This window comes from Schistocerca piceifrons, chromosome 7, assembly GCF_021461385.2.
Source record: "Schistocerca piceifrons isolate TAMUIC-IGC-003096 chromosome 7, iqSchPice1.1, whole genome shotgun sequence".
Taxonomy (NCBI): Eukaryota; Metazoa; Arthropoda; class Insecta; order Orthoptera; family Acrididae; genus Schistocerca; species Schistocerca piceifrons.
The window spans coordinates 330880141-330898940 of record NC_060144.1 but is presented as its reverse complement, the minus strand read 5'-3'; the positions used below and the strand labels follow the sequence as shown (position 1 = coordinate 330898940).

General features: G+C 37.3%; 1 protein-coding gene across 3 annotated transcripts in view; it reads right to left on the bottom strand.

Moving 5' to 3' along the window:
• Window positions 1-7749: 7749 nt before the first annotated feature.
• LOC124804639 (Hermansky-Pudlak syndrome 5 protein homolog) overlaps window positions 7750-18800 on the bottom strand; it is a 96806-nt gene continuing 85755 nt past the window's right edge. For 2 of the 3 annotated variants that reach the window (XM_047264858.1, XM_047264856.1), the window contains exon 7: window positions 7750-11678. In XM_047264858.1, the coding sequence (XP_047120814.1) occupies window positions 11412-11678 (267 nt within the window). In that variant the 3' untranslated portion in view covers window positions 7750-11411. Of the gene's footprint in view, window positions 11679-13942; window positions 14067-18800 lie in introns of those variants that run through there. The other variant, XM_047264859.1, reaches the window with a different exon arrangement.

The window sequence follows — 18800 nt, the reverse complement described above, 5'->3', positions numbered from 1 at the left end:
GGGCACTAGGGATTTATTGCAATGATTTTGTGTGATACGCAACAGGTTCAGGTGTTTGTTTATGTTATCAAGTAGTTTTGTGTGTTTACACTAAAGCAAATGTGACAGTGTGAAGTGATACTGCTTCATGCATTTCATTTCTATAGGTTTTTGAATTCTTGTTGATCTACAGAAATGATACAGTTCACAAGTACTTTGTCATGTTTTGCAATGATTTTACATCTTCACAAAAACTTTTTGCAAATTCTTCCTAATAGCTATTGAGTAGAACAGTTCCCCCTTTCCTGAGTTGCATCCAATCTTCACCACCACAAGTATGAAGAAAAAATAATGTTTCTAAGATGAGGCCAAACTCCACAGAGTGATGTTTATATCTTCATTAGAAGATACAGTTTCTTTCTGCCAGCCTTGGTAAGTGTATTTACAAAACTGTTTCATTATTATTATAAAAATTCACTGAAAACCTTAACAAGCCATATATCACTGAACTCCTTTTTCGAAGAATTTTTGAATGTGTCAGTATCTCAGTAGTTGTGTTTTTGAAAACTAAATACAGAAAGGCCTTATCATTATCAAATATCACATTATTTGTCTAAATACGAGCCTCAGTACAATTAATGAAACTACACTTTTAGAAAATGTGTATGAAGATGTAATGAGCACAATAATATTATGACCATCAGGTTTCTTCAGCATATTTGATGATTTACGTGTTTGTGTGTTTTATAGCTGAGTTGTCACTTTATTTCTACATGATATTTCAATAACTTCCTTAGTTTTCTTCGTCCAACGTTGAGTGCAGATTTCAATGCTAACTGTTTGGTTGGAGTTCAAACAGTGAGGGATTAAATCTATCCTCAACGTCAGATGTTGACAACTATGGAAACTGTCAAATAGTGTAACCCCGAGACTTGTAACAAGAATAATGGCTCTTTCGATGTCTTTTTCATGCCATTTTCAGCAATACATAAAACTGCACAACGTATACCACATTTTTTGGGTGTTATTTGCTTTCTGTAGGTAGTATGAGATCAGAAAGTTCTTTTCATGAAAGATAGAGGGGTGATTATGCTATTTCTGAACACCGAGTTTTCCAAGAACATCTACCACCATCATACTTTATGGGGGGGGGGGGGGGGGGTGTCTCCCTTTTGACTTCAGTTTTTACTGCAAGGTCTCTCTTAAATCATTGTATATACAATGGAGATTATATGAAAAATATTTTATTTGGAGTACTCCATTACTCATTTCCTTGGCAGAGGATAATGTGACTACTGATGATGATCTGCACGGTGTTTTCCATGACGTTGTCAAGAGCTGCACTTGGTTTCCAACATTATCTTTTGACTCTTCCCTACCATAAGCATTTTATTATCTACTAGGTTGAACAGTATAACTTGCTGGCCCAATCATTAGTCATGCCAAATTTTTGTTAATATGATGAAGTTCAACAGAGGATGAACACTCCAGACAGTTTGGACAAGCAGCAGATGCTTCCATAACGTGTGTGCAAATATTTAGTTTCTTCATGTTAGTTGTTATTAAATTTCCCAGATAACACGCATATCATTATTTCATATCTAATCTGATATGTACACTGCCCTGAAAGAACATATATACAACTTTAAACTCACTCTCACTCTTCCAACTCATCTACACATCTGTGGCACAAACTACTCAGTAACCTATGTCCTATTCAAACCTACGCTGCGTCTGAGAGGAGATTAAAGTTTTTCCTGTCATCATTGGCATATATCTCCATCTGTCTTCCTACAGCCAAACAGCTTATCAGTACATCTGTCCTGTGGCCAAAATTCTCCATTCCCTATGCTTTAATTTATTGCCCTCCTCCGAACAAATTACATCTAATCTACAAACATACGGTCCAAGCCTTTATACAGAGCACGGCAGAGGGTACCACACACACTACCAGTCATTTCTTTGCAGTTCCACTTGTGAATACAGTGAGAGGCAAACAATTGTCTAAGGGTCTCCATACATACCCTAATTTTGCACATCTTATCTTGATGGTCCTTACACAACATGTATGTTGGTGGCAGTAGAACTGCTCTCTGCAGTCAGCCTCATATGCCGGTTCTCTAAATTTACACAATAGTGCCTTACAAAAAGAACACCATCTCCCCTCCAGGGATTCCTATTTGAGTTCACGAAGCACCATCATAATACTTGCGTGCTGACTGGACCCACCAGTGACAAATCTAATCTAGCAGCACACATCTGAATTGCTTCAATACCTTCCTTTAACCCGATCTGGTGTGGATCAGAAACACGAACAATTCTCAAAAATTGGTCGCACTAGCATTCTATACACCATCTCCTTTATGGATGAGCTACTCTTTCCCAAAATTTTCACAATAAAGCGATGTCGACATTTCACCTTTCCAACTACCAACCTGACGTGTTCATTCTATCTCATATTACTGTACATTGTTAGACCTACATATTTAATCAATGTGACTGTGTCAAGCAGCACCCTAGTAATGCTGTATTCGAAAATTGCACAACTGTTTTGCCACTAATGTGCATTAACTTACATTTTTCTATGTTAGACCAAGCTGCCATTTGTCATGTCAACTAGAAATTCTAAGTCATCTTGTATACGCCTACAGTCACAACACTGATGCCATACCGTACACCACAGCATCACCACCAAACAGGTGTAAACTGCTGCTCACCCTGTTTGTCATCACATCACTTATGTATATAGAAAACAATAGTGGTCCTATCATCTGTGGCACTCCTGATGATACCCTCATTTCTGATAAACACTCGCCTTTGAGGACAACTTACCTAATTCTATTGCTTGAATGGTCTTAGAGCCACTCATACATCACACATCTGGAAACCTAAATTTTCATCAACACTCTGCACTGGGCACCATGTGAAACACTTTCTGGAAATCTAGGAATACGGAATCTGCCTGCCACCCTCCATCCATGGTTTGCAGAATATTATGTGAGAAAAGAGCAAGCCAAGTTTTGCACGAGTGATGCTTTCTTAATCCGTTCTGATTTGTGAAGAGAAGCTTTTCTGTCTCAAAGAAATTTCCTATATTCAAATCAGAATGTGTCCAAGAATTCTGCAGCAAACTGGTGTTAAGGATATTGGTCTGTGATTATGCAGGAGTCACCTGCACTTTTTCCAGTCACTTGGGACTTTGCACTGGGTGAGAGACTTGCAACAAAAGCAATTTAAGTACGAAGCCAGCACTGCAGAGTACTCTGTGTAAAACTGAATTGAAATTCCATTAGGCCCTGGTGGCTTACTTTTTTTTCGTCTCTTTCAGCTGCTCCTCTATGGCATGGATGTCTATCTCTATGTTCTCCATGCAGGAGTCTGCACAAAAGTCAGATGACAGTATGTTCTTACAATCCTCCTACGTGAAAGATTTCTTAAATGTGAAATTTAAAATTCCAGCTTTCTAAAGACACAATTCTTCTGGTCTTGCTTTCATGGCTTTCTGTTAGTATATTCTCTCTTTCATGATGCAGGAGAATTAAATCACCTTAATGCAACTGACATTTGCCCTACCACCGCCAATTTGGTATCCACTGCAGAACAGAGGTCCATCTAGTATGCGTTCCAGCGAGAAACACTCAGGCTGCTCCTGCATGCTTTTTTAATGTCACCACTCACCTTGCATTAGTTCATCTTTGTCCTTCCTTCTCTCTGGAAATACAGCAAAGAACTTCCGTAGCATCCCTAATATTAATTCACCTCCCTTGACATTACTGTAATAAGTATGTTCACAACTATATCTCTATTACGATGTGTAACTTATGTACTATACTTATTGCGATGGCACATATAATGAGAACCTCTAAGGATGTGTGGTTAAATGTAAGATAGGGCTTGAAGGTCCTAATCTTGTCAGAAAAACTAAATGCTTCAATGAAAGACAGATAAAGAAATGGACGAATGAATCCCCAAATGATGTCGCTCACTTCAAACACAATGCTCGTCTAATACAGTTAATTATAACTATTAAATTATGGAAATGATAGATTGTTACTCACCACATAGGAGGCATCGAGTCACAAACAGGCACAATGAAAAAGACTGCTTAACATGTTGAGTGGTCTTTTCCTTGTGCCTGCCTGTCTGCGACTACCAGCACCTTCACATGCTGAGAAGCAATCTATCCTTCTCATAATTTGCTGTTACATTATCATAGACTTTCTACTTTTTAATCATAACTTTCCTGTACATGTTGTAATGGAACGAATCTGACCAAATGTTCTGAAAAAAATAGCTGTCTGTTGTGATTCATTTCCCACTGCTTTCTACATTTCTCTCTCTTGCATCCTCTCTCTCCTAACTGAACCAGTTTTCTCTCTCAACAGAATTCCCCTTGCCTGCTTACTTTTCACCTCTGAATTAAAATATAATGTTTATGGTTTGCACAGTTGCACTAGTAGTTTTGAGATTTTGCTTGTGATACTGAAGTTTTACTCACATCAACTGTTAAATATACCTTTATTAATTTTTCCCATATATTGTGTTCATTCTATTTTACCATATGACATTGTGAAATATTATTTCATAATGTTTTACATACTTTGGTCTCGAAATAATATTTTTCTACAGATACTATTACCTACAATCTTACATATAATCCTTAATTTAATTTTACCCTGCACGTTTCACCACAGTCCATGGTGTTGTTGAGTTTATGTATGTTTATAACATTAGTCCTATCCTGGATACAATTTACATCATGATAAATAAACACTTTTTATTTATCTCCAATAATGTTATTTAATATTGACTATTACAAAGGGGAGTGTATTTCCACTAGGGGTTTATGATGAAATTTAAGCTGTCAACACTGGAGTATCTTGAAGTTTTGTCTGCCCTAATACATTGCAAAAGATAAGTTGTACTATCCAACGCTTGAGTTTTACGAACGTGAGTTCTGAGTATAATTACAATATTACTACAACTATAAACCATAGAGAGGAGATAATAAATACTTAGAGAGAGGACAGTTTTGTACTATGTAGCGATTTGATCTAATAAGTAACTGGTAAACAGACAGAGAGAGAGAGAGAGAGAGAGAGAGAGAGAGAGAGAGAGAGATTGGGGGAGGGGGGAGGGAGAGTCTTATCACGTCTAACTTAAATGCACTTGTAACAACACGCTTACAACAGCTGGAGACCACGCAAGAGTAAAATGAGTACTTCTTTGCTCCAGTACCTGCCCAGTGATATTTTATGAAACAATGAAGAAATTTTATTAAAATGAATTAACTGGAAGTCATAAATTATCTGCACTAGAGCACATACAGCATGCAATAACTCAAAATTACATTTTTATGGATAAGGAGATTCTTCTGCCACCTGCTTCAGTTATCTCAGGAATAATCCCCCTAACAATACTGTGACTAAGGAGACTTCACAACTCTATTACAGTTTTTCACCTTGCAAAAGGAAAGTTTGCTTTTGTAGAGGAATCTTAAGGGTAAAGGGTGGATTTTCACACAATGTGAAATTACTAGGATTTATCTTAACAGTAATCCACATACATACAATAAAATAATGATTTCTTTATAATGTCAGTTGTGTTTGTATCACATTTTTTTTCTACAAAAAGATCTCTCTTGTAACACTGGAGTAACACATACAAAAAATTATGTAAAGGGCAATATCACACACACACTTGCAAGATTTATAAAAGGACACACTTTTTTTCTGAAAAATATACCTAGCTAGGTTAAGTCTCACCACATTTATGCATCAACAACATTTGAGAACCATCAACAATTTTTTAATTCACTCTCTCCTGCACAACGTTTTGAGATTCACACAACTTTTCCGACATATAGTTTTCATGAAACTCCACACAATCCCATTCATTCATAGAGTTGTGCAACTACTGCTACCAAGACTTAATATTCCGCTACAATACAAATGACTCAACAGTACAGTATTAGTGTAACAGCATCTGCTGATTTTGATAACTTCTACAGCACAGACTGGAGTATTAACTCTTTCTGACTTCACTATAAGACTCAGAATTTCTATCATATCATATGAAACACATTACACAAAACTGTAGATGGCAATAGTAGTAGATGCTCAGTGATGGCACACAATTTCTTTCTAAATATTTGAGGCAAGTAACACAGTTCCACAAGTTAAGTTTCTGCAACAATGCAAAATAGTGTGCAATGAACTGAAAGTTCTAACCAATTTTCATATGCCACTGTTGTTAAATAATTAAGAAGCTGTATATAAAATCTCTTCATTATATACAGAATAATGTATATTAAGCTAATGTAATCTGAAACTGTCATTGCAGAACAGCCAACAATCTGACATATTTTAAGCACTGTACTAATCTGTTACTATCAAGTTATCTTCAAATTTTCATGAATACTTTCCTTTGTACTGAAACAATTTGTGTAAACACTTAAGGAATACCTACCATTAAATTATATTTAGAAGTCAATTTGTTAAGATAACAAAAACACACAAAACAACATTAAAAGAGAGCACCATTTGATACACACACTAATATTAACAGTCCATTTTTCAACAAGAAAGAACATTTCTTTAAAAAAATACACAAAAAGTAAAAGATGACACCACAAATATGAACAAACTTCTTGTTTTTCAGTAACTGTCTTGTCTTTCACTTTCTCTCTCAAACCTTTGATTAGCAAGACTCAAGATTTAGCATACAGTTTTGTGCACTGCTGTTTTTTAATCTGTTTTATGTGGAGTCAAGTTCGGATTCTTCTGTATATGTTTCCTAAAACAGCTTATCCAACAGTTAGTGTGTAACAGTGAAATTAATAATGTGGGAAACACACTGTCAAACAAATGAGAAGTCTCGAGTGGCGATCAACAATATGCTACATAACTAAATAACTCTGATAATGGCAGACTTTTTCAATAAACTTTCACATTTTTAGCATCCTAAACAAATTATCACAGAATTATCTGGTTCTTGTACTTGTCACTAATTTTAAAAGAAAGAATACACAAGGCCACAAAAATGAAAATGATAATGTTTGTACAAGTTAAAAGTGGAACATGCAATGGAAAAACTATATGTTTAATTGGTTTCAGTTTTGGTAACATTTTGTTTTTATAATTAAGGTCTATGAGCTGATTTACATTATGTTCCTTTGGCCACTCCCAATTGGTTGCAAGAGTGGAAGCCACTTACTTGGAAAGCTCACATATTTACTTCATCTCTTTGCTTGTGCAAACTGTTACATTATTGTTTTCTAGTAACACAAAAGAGTTGTCTTCTCTAGTTTCCATGCATTTCTAAAGAAATCCAAGGAAGGTTTCATTTATGCAACTTTTATCTGCACATCAAGTAACTAATTCATTTTCAAAAAGTAGCACAGGTCATAGCGAAACACAATCAATCACTTTAAGGAGACACAGAGTAATATTGAGAGATATTTGTCTGTAGTCCATGTCACAAATTACAAAAGAATGAGTCACACAAATACAGCAAAAGAATCTTAATTCAGCATTTTTCATTACTTCACACCATTTAAGGCTCTCCACAATGTGATTTATGGAATACAATGTGTGAATGAATGAATGAATGAATTAATTATTAAAGTTCATTAAAATGGTTTCCATATCTTGTATCTGCAACATATTATAAATTTTAATTAAGTACGAACACAATGTTGAATGAAGATATCACAATAGGACATGTCAGGTATTACTTCCTTGGGTGGTGGTGGTGGTGGTGGTGGTGGTGGTGGTGAGGGGGGGGGGGGGGTATCAAATTTCTCAGACATTTCACAAATAATATGCATAGCAAAAACTAGTAATCTTTTTCTCCATATAGAGAAAATGTTCAGTGCACAGACAGACAAAAGAATACTGCTATACATGTGAGCTTTATGCAAAAATGGTTCTTCTAATGTAGAAAACAAACACCCATAAATAAACACCATGTGTGGCCAGTGAGTCTGGCTTCAGTGGTCAGAGACAGTTGTTGTACTTGGGTGAATGAGTTTGGGTTTTCTAAATCAGAACACAGCCTTCTGGCCAAAAGGTCAAACGTAAAGTGTCTTTTTGTTGTGTCTGCCTACAGCTCAACATCTCTATATGGTGAGTAGTAACCTATCCTTTTCATAATACTGTTACTACGTCCTGGGTTTTCCATTGTTTACCCTTTTTTTCCATTTGAAAGTACAGGGAAAGAACGTGCTTTGTCCACTTTTTTCCCAAAGTAAGTTATGTATACCATCAGATGTAGGCTTCCATGTTGTTTAATATTTGTAATCAACCAGTGTGATAATATGAACAGTCCACATTCTATAACTCTACTCTACGGATGCAGGGAAAGAACGCTACTGAAAACCATTGCTTTAGTCTGAGACATTCTGTTCAGTAATGCAGGTGCAGTAAGTGATTCATTTCAGTGTGAATAGTTAATTATTTATATTGAATGATGTGTACTTCATCTGAGGATGAAAGACAAGAGTCCTTTAGACTCCCACAGTGTTAGGAAAACCCATGGATGAGAGCAAATGAGTACAGTCATGAAGAAATTAAGAGTTGAGCCACACGAACTAGGAAGAGGCTGTAACGGTATGTTTAAGTGTTTTGTGATAGTAAGGGCTGGAGAAAGATAAAATATTATATAAAAATTTAGTGATATGGGACACTGGAATGAACACTCGTTGTATCTGATAGGTCACATTACAATACTTTCACTTCAGAGTGCTATTAAGGGAGAATGAAGATGAAGCTCAGCTTTGAGCATACTACACACTACGAGTGAAAGGTGATGACATTGTACATGAAATTCCTATATGCAGAAAAGCCTTTATGAGGAAGTACATGGAGTACCAAGGCAATGATTAATAACGGGTCGTAATTTTTTGAAGCTGGGCAAGACTGCTCATGCTGGAAGGAATAAGCATGGCAATAGGCTGTAGAAAATTGAGGAAGAAGTTGGGTATTGATCGGAAAGTACACAAATTCAAAGGTGAAACATTTTATTCCAGAAAGAGACATTCATTTAAGAAGCCAAAAGTCTAATGAAACAGAAGCAACCTGCATGGACAAATAAAAGAATGTACGCTTACCAAACATAAGTACTAAGGATGTTTATTACACAAGGCAGTTGTCTGTTTACTCTTTCAATGTTCTCAGCTTTCAAGTGCAACTTCAGTTTTCTACAATTAGATTGAAGATATTGAAAGGAAAGGGGCCAATGAAGTTGTTTCCTATCTAAGTCACTTTGTGACAAAATTATTGGACAAGAAAGTCAAATGTCTTGAAGTTTTTGTGATTCATCTTCATCCCAGAAAAACAATTACATTGTACCAAAGTATCTTAATTATTGTGTGAGTGAACTGAAACTTTTGGAAACAATGGAAGTAGCTTCCCCTACTACAAGACACTATTTTTGGAGTGTGATAAGAATATGGGACTGATTGACGAGACAAGCATTAGCAGGAGTTACAGTGGATAGTGTGCAGATAATGGTTAAAGCTTGATGTAAAACTAAGCCTTTTAATGTTGTGCTGGTCAATTAAGATATGATACAAAATTGTGGGTCATTTCAGAAGAATAAATATTTGAGGAAATGTCCTTTCCTAACAAGACTCATTAGAGTGTTAGTCATAGTAAGAAACATCTGTGCGTCATTCAACATAAAGAAACTGATAATGAAGCTTAGATTTTATAGGTGGTGAGAGATTCACAGTGACTTCAAAAGTAGCAATCGCTTGAATACCCATCTCCTGCTTACAGGGGTAAAATGTAAAAATATAAAAATTTATTTCAGTATAATTTTGTATAATGCCAACAACAATAATAATATGTACCTATAGGTCCTCCGGCAACATTAAAAGAAAAGTATCACAGACCTCCAGGTTTTGAAGGAGTATTGCAGAAGAGAACCAAGAGTGTTTTACATAAACATTTTACACTAGGCTGAGAAGTGTATGTTGGGACAAAGTGATATTATATTTTACTCTAATTACCACTTTGCCACACGAAGTTAAAATAGCGAAGAGAAATTGCTTACCAAGAAGTGTCTTTATTCCAGAATGAAATTTTCACTCTGGAGCAGAGGGCATGGTGGTCTGAAACTTCCTGGGAGATTAAAACTGTGTTCCAGACTGAGACTAACTCAGGACCTTTGCCTTTCACGGGCAAGTGCTCTAAAATGTTTTAATCAGCCAGGAAGTTTCATTTTAGTATCTTCATTGTTTCAAACATTGTTTTTCATTACAAAATAATCAAACACAATTTCTAACAAAAAATATAGGTTTACTTGATTATATTCTATTCTGCTGTATACAAGTAGCACGTTTTTCCTTTGTTACACATGAGATCACTTTAAACATTATGCCAATAAAATTACAATTTTAATATCTAAGGAATCAGCTTATATTTAATTTAATGCATATAACGTGTCCTTCCAAATGACTTTTGTATTGATTAATTTTGTTCATTATATCCATGAAATTCAGTTTCAAACTTTAAAATTTCTCTCCTGAACAGTTTGATAATATGGAGAAACCACATTCTTTTCCTGTGCTCTTCATCTGGCATCATCAAAATAAAAATTTAAGTGCCTATTGTACTTGATATCTCTCACTAAATTGAAGGTTTTTAATCTGATTACAACAGAACAATCCTGAGAGAAATAAATGGCCAAATGATAGTGTTAACCATGAAAGCATTGCTTCCTGACTGGCAGTTTTCCAGAATCAGTTACTTTTCTGACCATTAATGTTAGCACCTTTCAGTCACCTATCATTATTCCACAGTAGCCATTTTTTATTTGCTTTGCGTCAACAATATTATGGCCCTAAAATGGAAAAGTCCACATGCATTGTTCTGTAAATTCTATTATAGTCTCAACACAGATTATGAGTAACACGATTGCCCACAAGATGTAGGAGTGGCAAAAGCCAGCAATGAGATCCTCACCCATCAATAAAACAATTACTGCGACCAATTTCACAGCAGGACACTTTACCCCAGCAGATGAGAAGTGATTTCTAGAAACTGTCATTTACTTGAAATGTAGTATATATGTATTGTTTTGGAGTGGAAGGTCATGCCATGCAACACTTGTAGAAAGCACTGTACCCAAAAATATTTACTATTTCTTGTCTTGTGACAATTCTGAACGTCAGCAAGACGATAACACATCAACAAAAACCTAAATGTTTATGAGTTGACCATCATGGTGGTGACTGTTTAACAAGGGACAGACATTTGCTGCTATTGTGAAAAAATAATTTTCAGCTTATGTCAGTAAGGAATGCAAACATGAAGGTAACAAGTTGCACAGTAACTATAATAATGAAATTACTTGTGTTATTAATTTTAGTATGTATCAAAAAGAGAGCCTCGAAATATGACATTTTGTTCATTAGCAATCAACATAGATTAACAACAAAGAGGGCAGGTAGCATACTTCTTCCGGAGGCAAACTGTATGGTACACGTGTCCACATGGATATGCAGTAAGGCCCTGCCCTTCTCTCAGCAAAACTTGTGATCCTAAGGGCAAGCAGCATAGAGCACATGTATCATGAGAGAAGTCAAGTCGTGCTCCCCAGTGATGATTATTTGCTCTTTCTGTGATGTTCTTATATCCTGTCTGTTTCAAAACAAATCCATCTTCATGAAGAGCTTTGTTGATCCTGTCTGCTGCCTGCAGATACAAGAAAAAGAAATAATTTTCTCCTTAATGCCAAGTTAGGGTAACCTGACAGTTAACACTCTGAATTTTTAGCTTTTCTTTCAGAACAGATAATACAAAAACAACTTAAGAAAAACTCTTAGAAATAATAATTAAATTTCACACACATGGTGTATAATTTTACTCAAGCAGCTTGCTACATAACTTCTTCACAAGGCTGAAATCTTTAATGCTACACAAGCCTTATTAGTACTGTTCCATACCTTTATCATCATCCTGTAACATGTGCAATATTATACTGTGAACAGCATTTATTTTCCTGAAAGTTTGTCCATTATAAATTAAGTAATGAAACGAAGCACCTGCATTAAGCAGTTAGATTTGGGGAGAAGTGCAATAATGTGAATCTTAATACACTGAATGAACAAAAAGTGCAGCAAAAAATGGGTCATAACCTCTTTATCAAAAGATGTAGTGTGTTCAGAATCCATGTTATATAGATGTTTCATATCTCCCTCCCCTTTTGCATGTGAATAACATATTTTATGCACAAGCAATGCTCACAGATGGATGAAGTTTACAGAAGCTGAAACCAGCATTAAAAAGCACAGGTGGTGACTAACTGCGTCTACTGACATGAATTGCAAAAGATTGGACAGGGTGACTGGTGCAGACATAATTGAGTTACCAATTTTGTGTAGAAGAAGAGTGTATCTATTCAAATGCTCAATTTACCTTAGAGAGATGTCGAGCTGCAGAGAGGCACAACAAAATGACTGCTGTACATTTGAAATTTTGGCTAAAAGGCCTTGCAGTAGAAAACACATGCACATGCATATGCACACATTTACGCAAGCATAATTATACCCATGACCACTGTGTCTCAGGCCACTGAGGCCACACTGCAAGCAACTGCTCCTGATGGGAAAAGCAATCCTTGGCTGGGGTGGGGGAGGGCAGGGTACGGGTGGGGGAGGGTGTAGTGCTGCTTGTGGGAGCATGCAGCGGCGTGGTGGGGACAGTGTAGGGATCCTAGGAGCAGTCAGGTGGCTCAAAGGAGGGGGGGGGGGGGGGGCGGAGGGGGAGCAGAAAAGTAGAGAAATACAGGAGGTGAGAAAGACTAGTGAATGTGTTAGTGGAACTTTGTAGTTCTGTAGTGGCAACATGTAGGGAAATATATGGGTGAAGACAGGACTATCGAAGGTTGAGGCCAAGGAGGGTTAAAATAACTCTCCCTGCACGATATCCTCCATTCCAGTAACCCCACCACCTTCAACTTTCGCTAATCCCTGTCCTTCAATTGTCTATCCCCTTCCCTTCTCCCACTCCAGCACTACACAGCCTTTAGTTCCCGAGTGTGTCCACTACAGCCCTACACTGTCCCTGCATGCTCCCACAAGCAACACTACACCCTCCCCAACCTCTACCCTTCTATCCTTCCCCCTCCTCACCCCAGCCTCTTCCTTATCCCCACCACCAAAGATCTTCTCCCATCAGAGGCAGTTCTTTGCAGTCCAGCCTTTGTGGCCTGAGAAAGTGGTCACGTGTATGTGAGTTGGGCTTGCACTTGTGTGTGTGTGTGTGTGTGTGTGTGTGTGTGTGTGTGTGTGTGTGTGTGTGTGTGTGTGTGTCTCCTTTTCATAATGTTGTCATTCTGTTGTGCATTTTCCATTGTTTCAAATGTGTAATGTCAACTAAGTATGTCAGCTACTAGAAAGTTACTTTAAATTATACATTACTTTCAGAACAGATCTTATATTAAATAGTGGTTGTGTTTTCAAGCTTTGTGAAGAAGCAAATGTGAAATTGCTTCCTGACTGTCAGCATAGTTGGGTGTTATGGAACAGCTGAACTACCGTGGAAATAGCCACCATGGATAGCAGCCCATATGTTTCTAATGGATTGCAGTGGAAGTAAGTAATGACATGCAAGCAATGAAATGTGATGTAATATTCTTATGTCACTGGTCCCTCTCAATTGCGCAGAAAATTCCACGGAACAAAGAAGCAACACACTGGTACAATGACGGAGGGGTGGGGAGATGTCATAAACGAAAATTGCCTCAATGATTCAGGTTCTTTACAAATTATTTGAGTGGATCTTGCAAAATCCTCTAGCTCCACAATTTTGTTTACTTGTTGGTGAAATATGATTAATTCTGATTTGCTTAAAAGAATCATTGTTCCTGTCTGGCCGTAAAACTAAACTGTGATGTGCTATAAGAAAAATTTTGACAGTCAGTCATTTTCAATTCAGCATCTTTTAATGTTTTCATACCTTGCGTATGGTTATCTCATAAGCACGTCAGAAAGTCAGTCCAATGTTAAAATTAATTATGACTGCTTAACCATACATCAAGGAACTCCTCTATCTTTGTTTGCTGTCACCATTTGTGTGAAGCTGTAAAAAATTCAGGAATTTCATCTGACACGAAAATACAGAAATTAATATACGTATCTGCTACATGATGTATGTTACACCCAAAAGTGAATAAATTAGTTAGCATCACGAACATATAGATGAAAACAACGGCTACGTGAGGGTAGACAGATGTAATCTCCTTTCCTGGTCTATCACGAGATATATAACTGTGGCACTCAAATGAAGTTCATGAAGACAGATTCTGTACAGGGTATAAGAAGTTATGTCCTACTGCTAGAGACTTAACCCACATTCTACTGCAATGGTGAGAATGATCAATTAGGAATAGGGTAAATCAATCACCTTTGTAACATATTTTGCATATCTCCACTTGATGATGTCTTATGGAACAATTTTCTGGGGTAACACATCACTTAGACAAACACATTGACTGCAAGGCAACGAGAGGTAACCATAACATCGATGTTCACTCACAGTTATCTAGCAGGTAGCTCTTCAAGAAGCTTGGAATTTTAACTACACCTTTACAACACATATATTCGCTAATGAAATTCATCATAAACAATACATCACAATTTGAGAAGGCTATCAATGTCAGTACCTACGTCATCAGAAGAAAAAATGACCTTTGTTACCGACTACTAAAGCTGTCAATGGACCATAAAGCACTTCAATATGCATCAATGAAAATATTTGATTACCTCCCCAATAACATCAAAAGTCTGGTTGGTAGCAAAGAAAGTTTAAAATTTTAATTAAAATCATTTCTTCTGGATAATTTTTTCTATTCTACACAAACTTTTTATTCAAAAATTGATAGCTTATAAATAAATGAACTAGTTTGTAAGTGTAGTTGCATAATGAATAGGACTGAAAAATAATATGTTCATTAATGTTAAAGCTAATTATGTATACATATCCCATACAGTATTCTGATTCGTTCCACATCATTTTATAAAAAACATTCAAATAATCTACGGAACATGTAGTTAAATAACTTTGATGCACTTAACCTTGTACTAAAACAATGTGAGTAGTGTGAATAATGTTTTATGACAACACTAAACAATGTATGTAAGTACTGCAGCTCAACTGTTGTGGGTACACTCTTCACTGCAAAATTTCAACATAGTTCATGAGAAAATTTTGGGTACGTACTGGAAGATGAAATACTGCAACAGACGAGTTGCTGTGTTGCTTGATTGTTGAAGTCAGTTGAAGGGAATCCGAAATGAAAATAATCAATTCAGTAAAGCACTTGTGTAACACCAAACTATGAAGAACTGAAAAACTGATATTTGGAGTTCATGCTTTTTAAAGATACTGGAAGATTGATCAAAACTAGTTCAAAAGGACTGCAGACCGTCTCATTCAAAGAGTAATAAAATAAAGAACACGGGTGGTCTGTAAATTTTTTTTTAGCTAAAATACCTGTATCTGGTAGCCACTACTCCAGCAGAGATTGTGGGAAAAGGTTTTTGTCACTCATATGAGCAGAGCAGTGTAGTACAAAGACTATTCTACAGAGTTTTGCGAAGACACTACGCCTGTCTCTTAAAGACTCTTCTGTAAAGAATTCCTTGGGACGAAACACGACTATTGCATGACACATGGGCCAAAATGGCCCATAGGATTATAGGAAAAACCAAGTTTTATCTTATCCTGAAACAGCTGAGACCACAACCACTACACCATCCACTCAACTGAAACATATTCACACTGGTGCTCTGGGCTCTCATGACCTCCACTGTTGACCAAACAGCCCCTTTAACTTCCTGCATAGGCCACGAAGGCCAATGTGTCACACAAAGAGTTAAAGAATTTAAAATTGATGATAGGCTGCTTGTAACATGACTGGATTTGAAAATTAAGCTGTCATCAGACTAAGACGTAGATACTGTAGTGTACCAACCATATATGGGCAGAATACTGTGAGCCTGAGTTGTGTATTGCAGCAGGCGAGTGCGGGATGTAATCACCACATTTGTAATGTTGTAAATCAAATGGAGCATTGCACTCCATTGCTACTGCACTTTGGGAAATATTTCGAGACTACGGATGGTGCCATTCTGTAATAGAACCAATGTCAGATGACAAAAGTGGGAGCAAGTCTAGCAAACTTCATATACACACATACCATCTAAAGATGGCTACATATGGAACTGTATGTTGACAAACACACATCGTCAAGTGTACCTGCACAAGCATGCAAAATTTCCTTGCCCTTCCACATGGATAAGCATGCTTTTACAAGTCACAGCTCGTTTTCCAGAAAATATTGAGCTCAGATGATAATCTGGCTTTGGCGGCCTTTTACTTGCATTATGAAGAAAAAACAATCAGAAGAGGAAATGTGTTATGAGGAGTAAAAAGAGGGGAATGAAATGAAAATATTATTCTCATATTAACTATTTGTGGTAGACACCCTACAGAAACTGTGTTAGAGTATTGCTGTTTCCCTTCTCTATTTCTTCGTGTAACATTGTAATCTTTAACTTTCCTTTGTTCTACATTACAGTACAGCCTTTGTAGAGTGTAATTTAACACTACCAAATAGAAATGAAATCATATCACCAATGAATGCTTGCACAAGCCTCCCTATTCTTGGTACATACGCACAATCATGCATAATCAAAATCTGATCAAACATCATGCTGCTTGTACAGTCCTGATGCTTTGGCAAATTTATCCTATGCACATTCGACCATGCTTCAGCAAGCACGCTTGTCCATGCGTGCTTGTCAAGCATGCAGATGTAGCTGCATTAATAGACCAAGCCATGTGGTAACAATTACACTATTGTCTCAGCAATACTGTAGCAATTCTTCATATGCCATGTGTTGCTCTTTCCAGCTGTCAGCAGTTATTAAAAATAGCATTGATCACTTTTCCCATTTTCTATAATAACCAGATATTTCAAACCAATGGACATTTAATGAATAAACATTACTCTTTTTTAATAAGTTTTATTTAAAAATAAAAAAAATCAGCACTGCTGATAAGGCAAATTGAAAGACCAGTTTTTTTTACCCAGTTATTGGGAAAACAAAGACCACCTGATACAATCTAGATCAAATGAATACCAAAAAATACAGTTAATCAGAATTAAAATATCAGTATAGGTTTTAACAGGTCACTTTTTCCCATTCCTACCTTACCTCTACCACCGGTTTGCACCATCCCGCCTCTAAGCCACCCCTCCCTGCCCTGGGGGCACTATGTTTGGTTTCAGAATTAGTGGTGGTATCTTCACTCAAACTGGTGTCTGGACCACAGACTATGGTGTTAACACAGTGCAGTGAGTGATGTATCACTTTGTTATCTTTTGGAGGATGTAATAGACATTGAAGTGAAGTGTGACCATGAACATAACTTGAAAATTACTTTGTCAAGGATGGAGGAGCCAACTGACTTATCTGAGTTTAGGAGTAATTGCAGAGAGTAGCATTTGGCGTCTGTAAGGTGTACACACTGTAACTTGCTTGGGAATACTGTGCCACACATGGAGTCAGTGTCTCTAGCCTATTATATGTATTGTCAGTGTGGTCACACTGCAAGGCCAGAATAGAGATTCTAGATGGCTCATGATAAACAAAAAAAAAAAAAAAAACTAGTTTGTGATGAGTTTTTGGAGCCATGATTCCTTTTTACTTTATTGTGTGTAATGGAGAGTAGTGTCGTGATGGCAGAGTCAGACACGCCAGGTTTAACGAGCTGCAAGCAGTATGGATATTGTTGGAATAGGTGGCACAGCTGACAAAATGCAATTGTATGGGAAAGTGATAGCTAGTGATAAACAGTTTGCATGGCTTCAGGTACCACGTCAAGAGGTGAAGCCAGCTGCCACAGGATTAATTGTTCCCTTGTTTTGGAAAATCATCTGTGGATGGGAGTCACTGACCGACACTCAATTGTTTTGGGCAGCAAAACTGCGACTAGTGGGAGATGTGAACACAATACATAAAGCACACACAGGCACTAAAGAATGCAGAAATTTTGAACAGATGGAAAAGGGGTGTTTGCAAATATGCAAAAAGAGAATAGTGTGAGATATTTTCAGGAGCAGTTGAGCACTGCTGTGAAGAGGCATGGCAAAACTGTGGAAGATATTGCAGACATGATAAGTAAAGTTAAAGAACAAAAATGTACAGAGAGACAGGTTGTTACTTACTGTAAAGAAGTGAGACATGCACCATTCCCACACACCTCACACACAAACAACTACCAACTCCAGCATCTCCGACAACTATCATGTGGGATGCAAGCAGCAGTCTGGCGGGGTGGGGAAGGGGTAAGGATAGTAGTGTATGGGTGGGGACAGAGAGAGGAACACTGTCTGCTGGAGTGTGCAGGAACTAGACTGCCAACAGGTGCACCATCAGGTGGCAGGAGGTTGTGAGGCAGGGAGAAAAAAAAGAGGGGAAGAGGAGTGGGGAAAATCAGGTGAATGCATCAGCAGCGGGCTGCAAATTAACAGGGTGAGAGATGAGAATGGGGAGAAGATGATAGGACAGAGGGGGTGGAAACTGTTGGGTGGAGGGTGTGGGGACAGTGTGTTATCATAGGTTGATGCCGGGTTAATTAGGGAGCAGAGAATTTGTTGTAAGGATAACTCCCATCTGCTCAGTTCAGAAAAGCTGGTGGTGGAGGGAAGGACCCAGATGGCTTGGGTAGTGCAACAGCCATTGAAACCAAGTGTGTTATGTCCAGCAGCACATTGTGCCCCAGGTTGGTCTACTTTGCTCTTGGCCA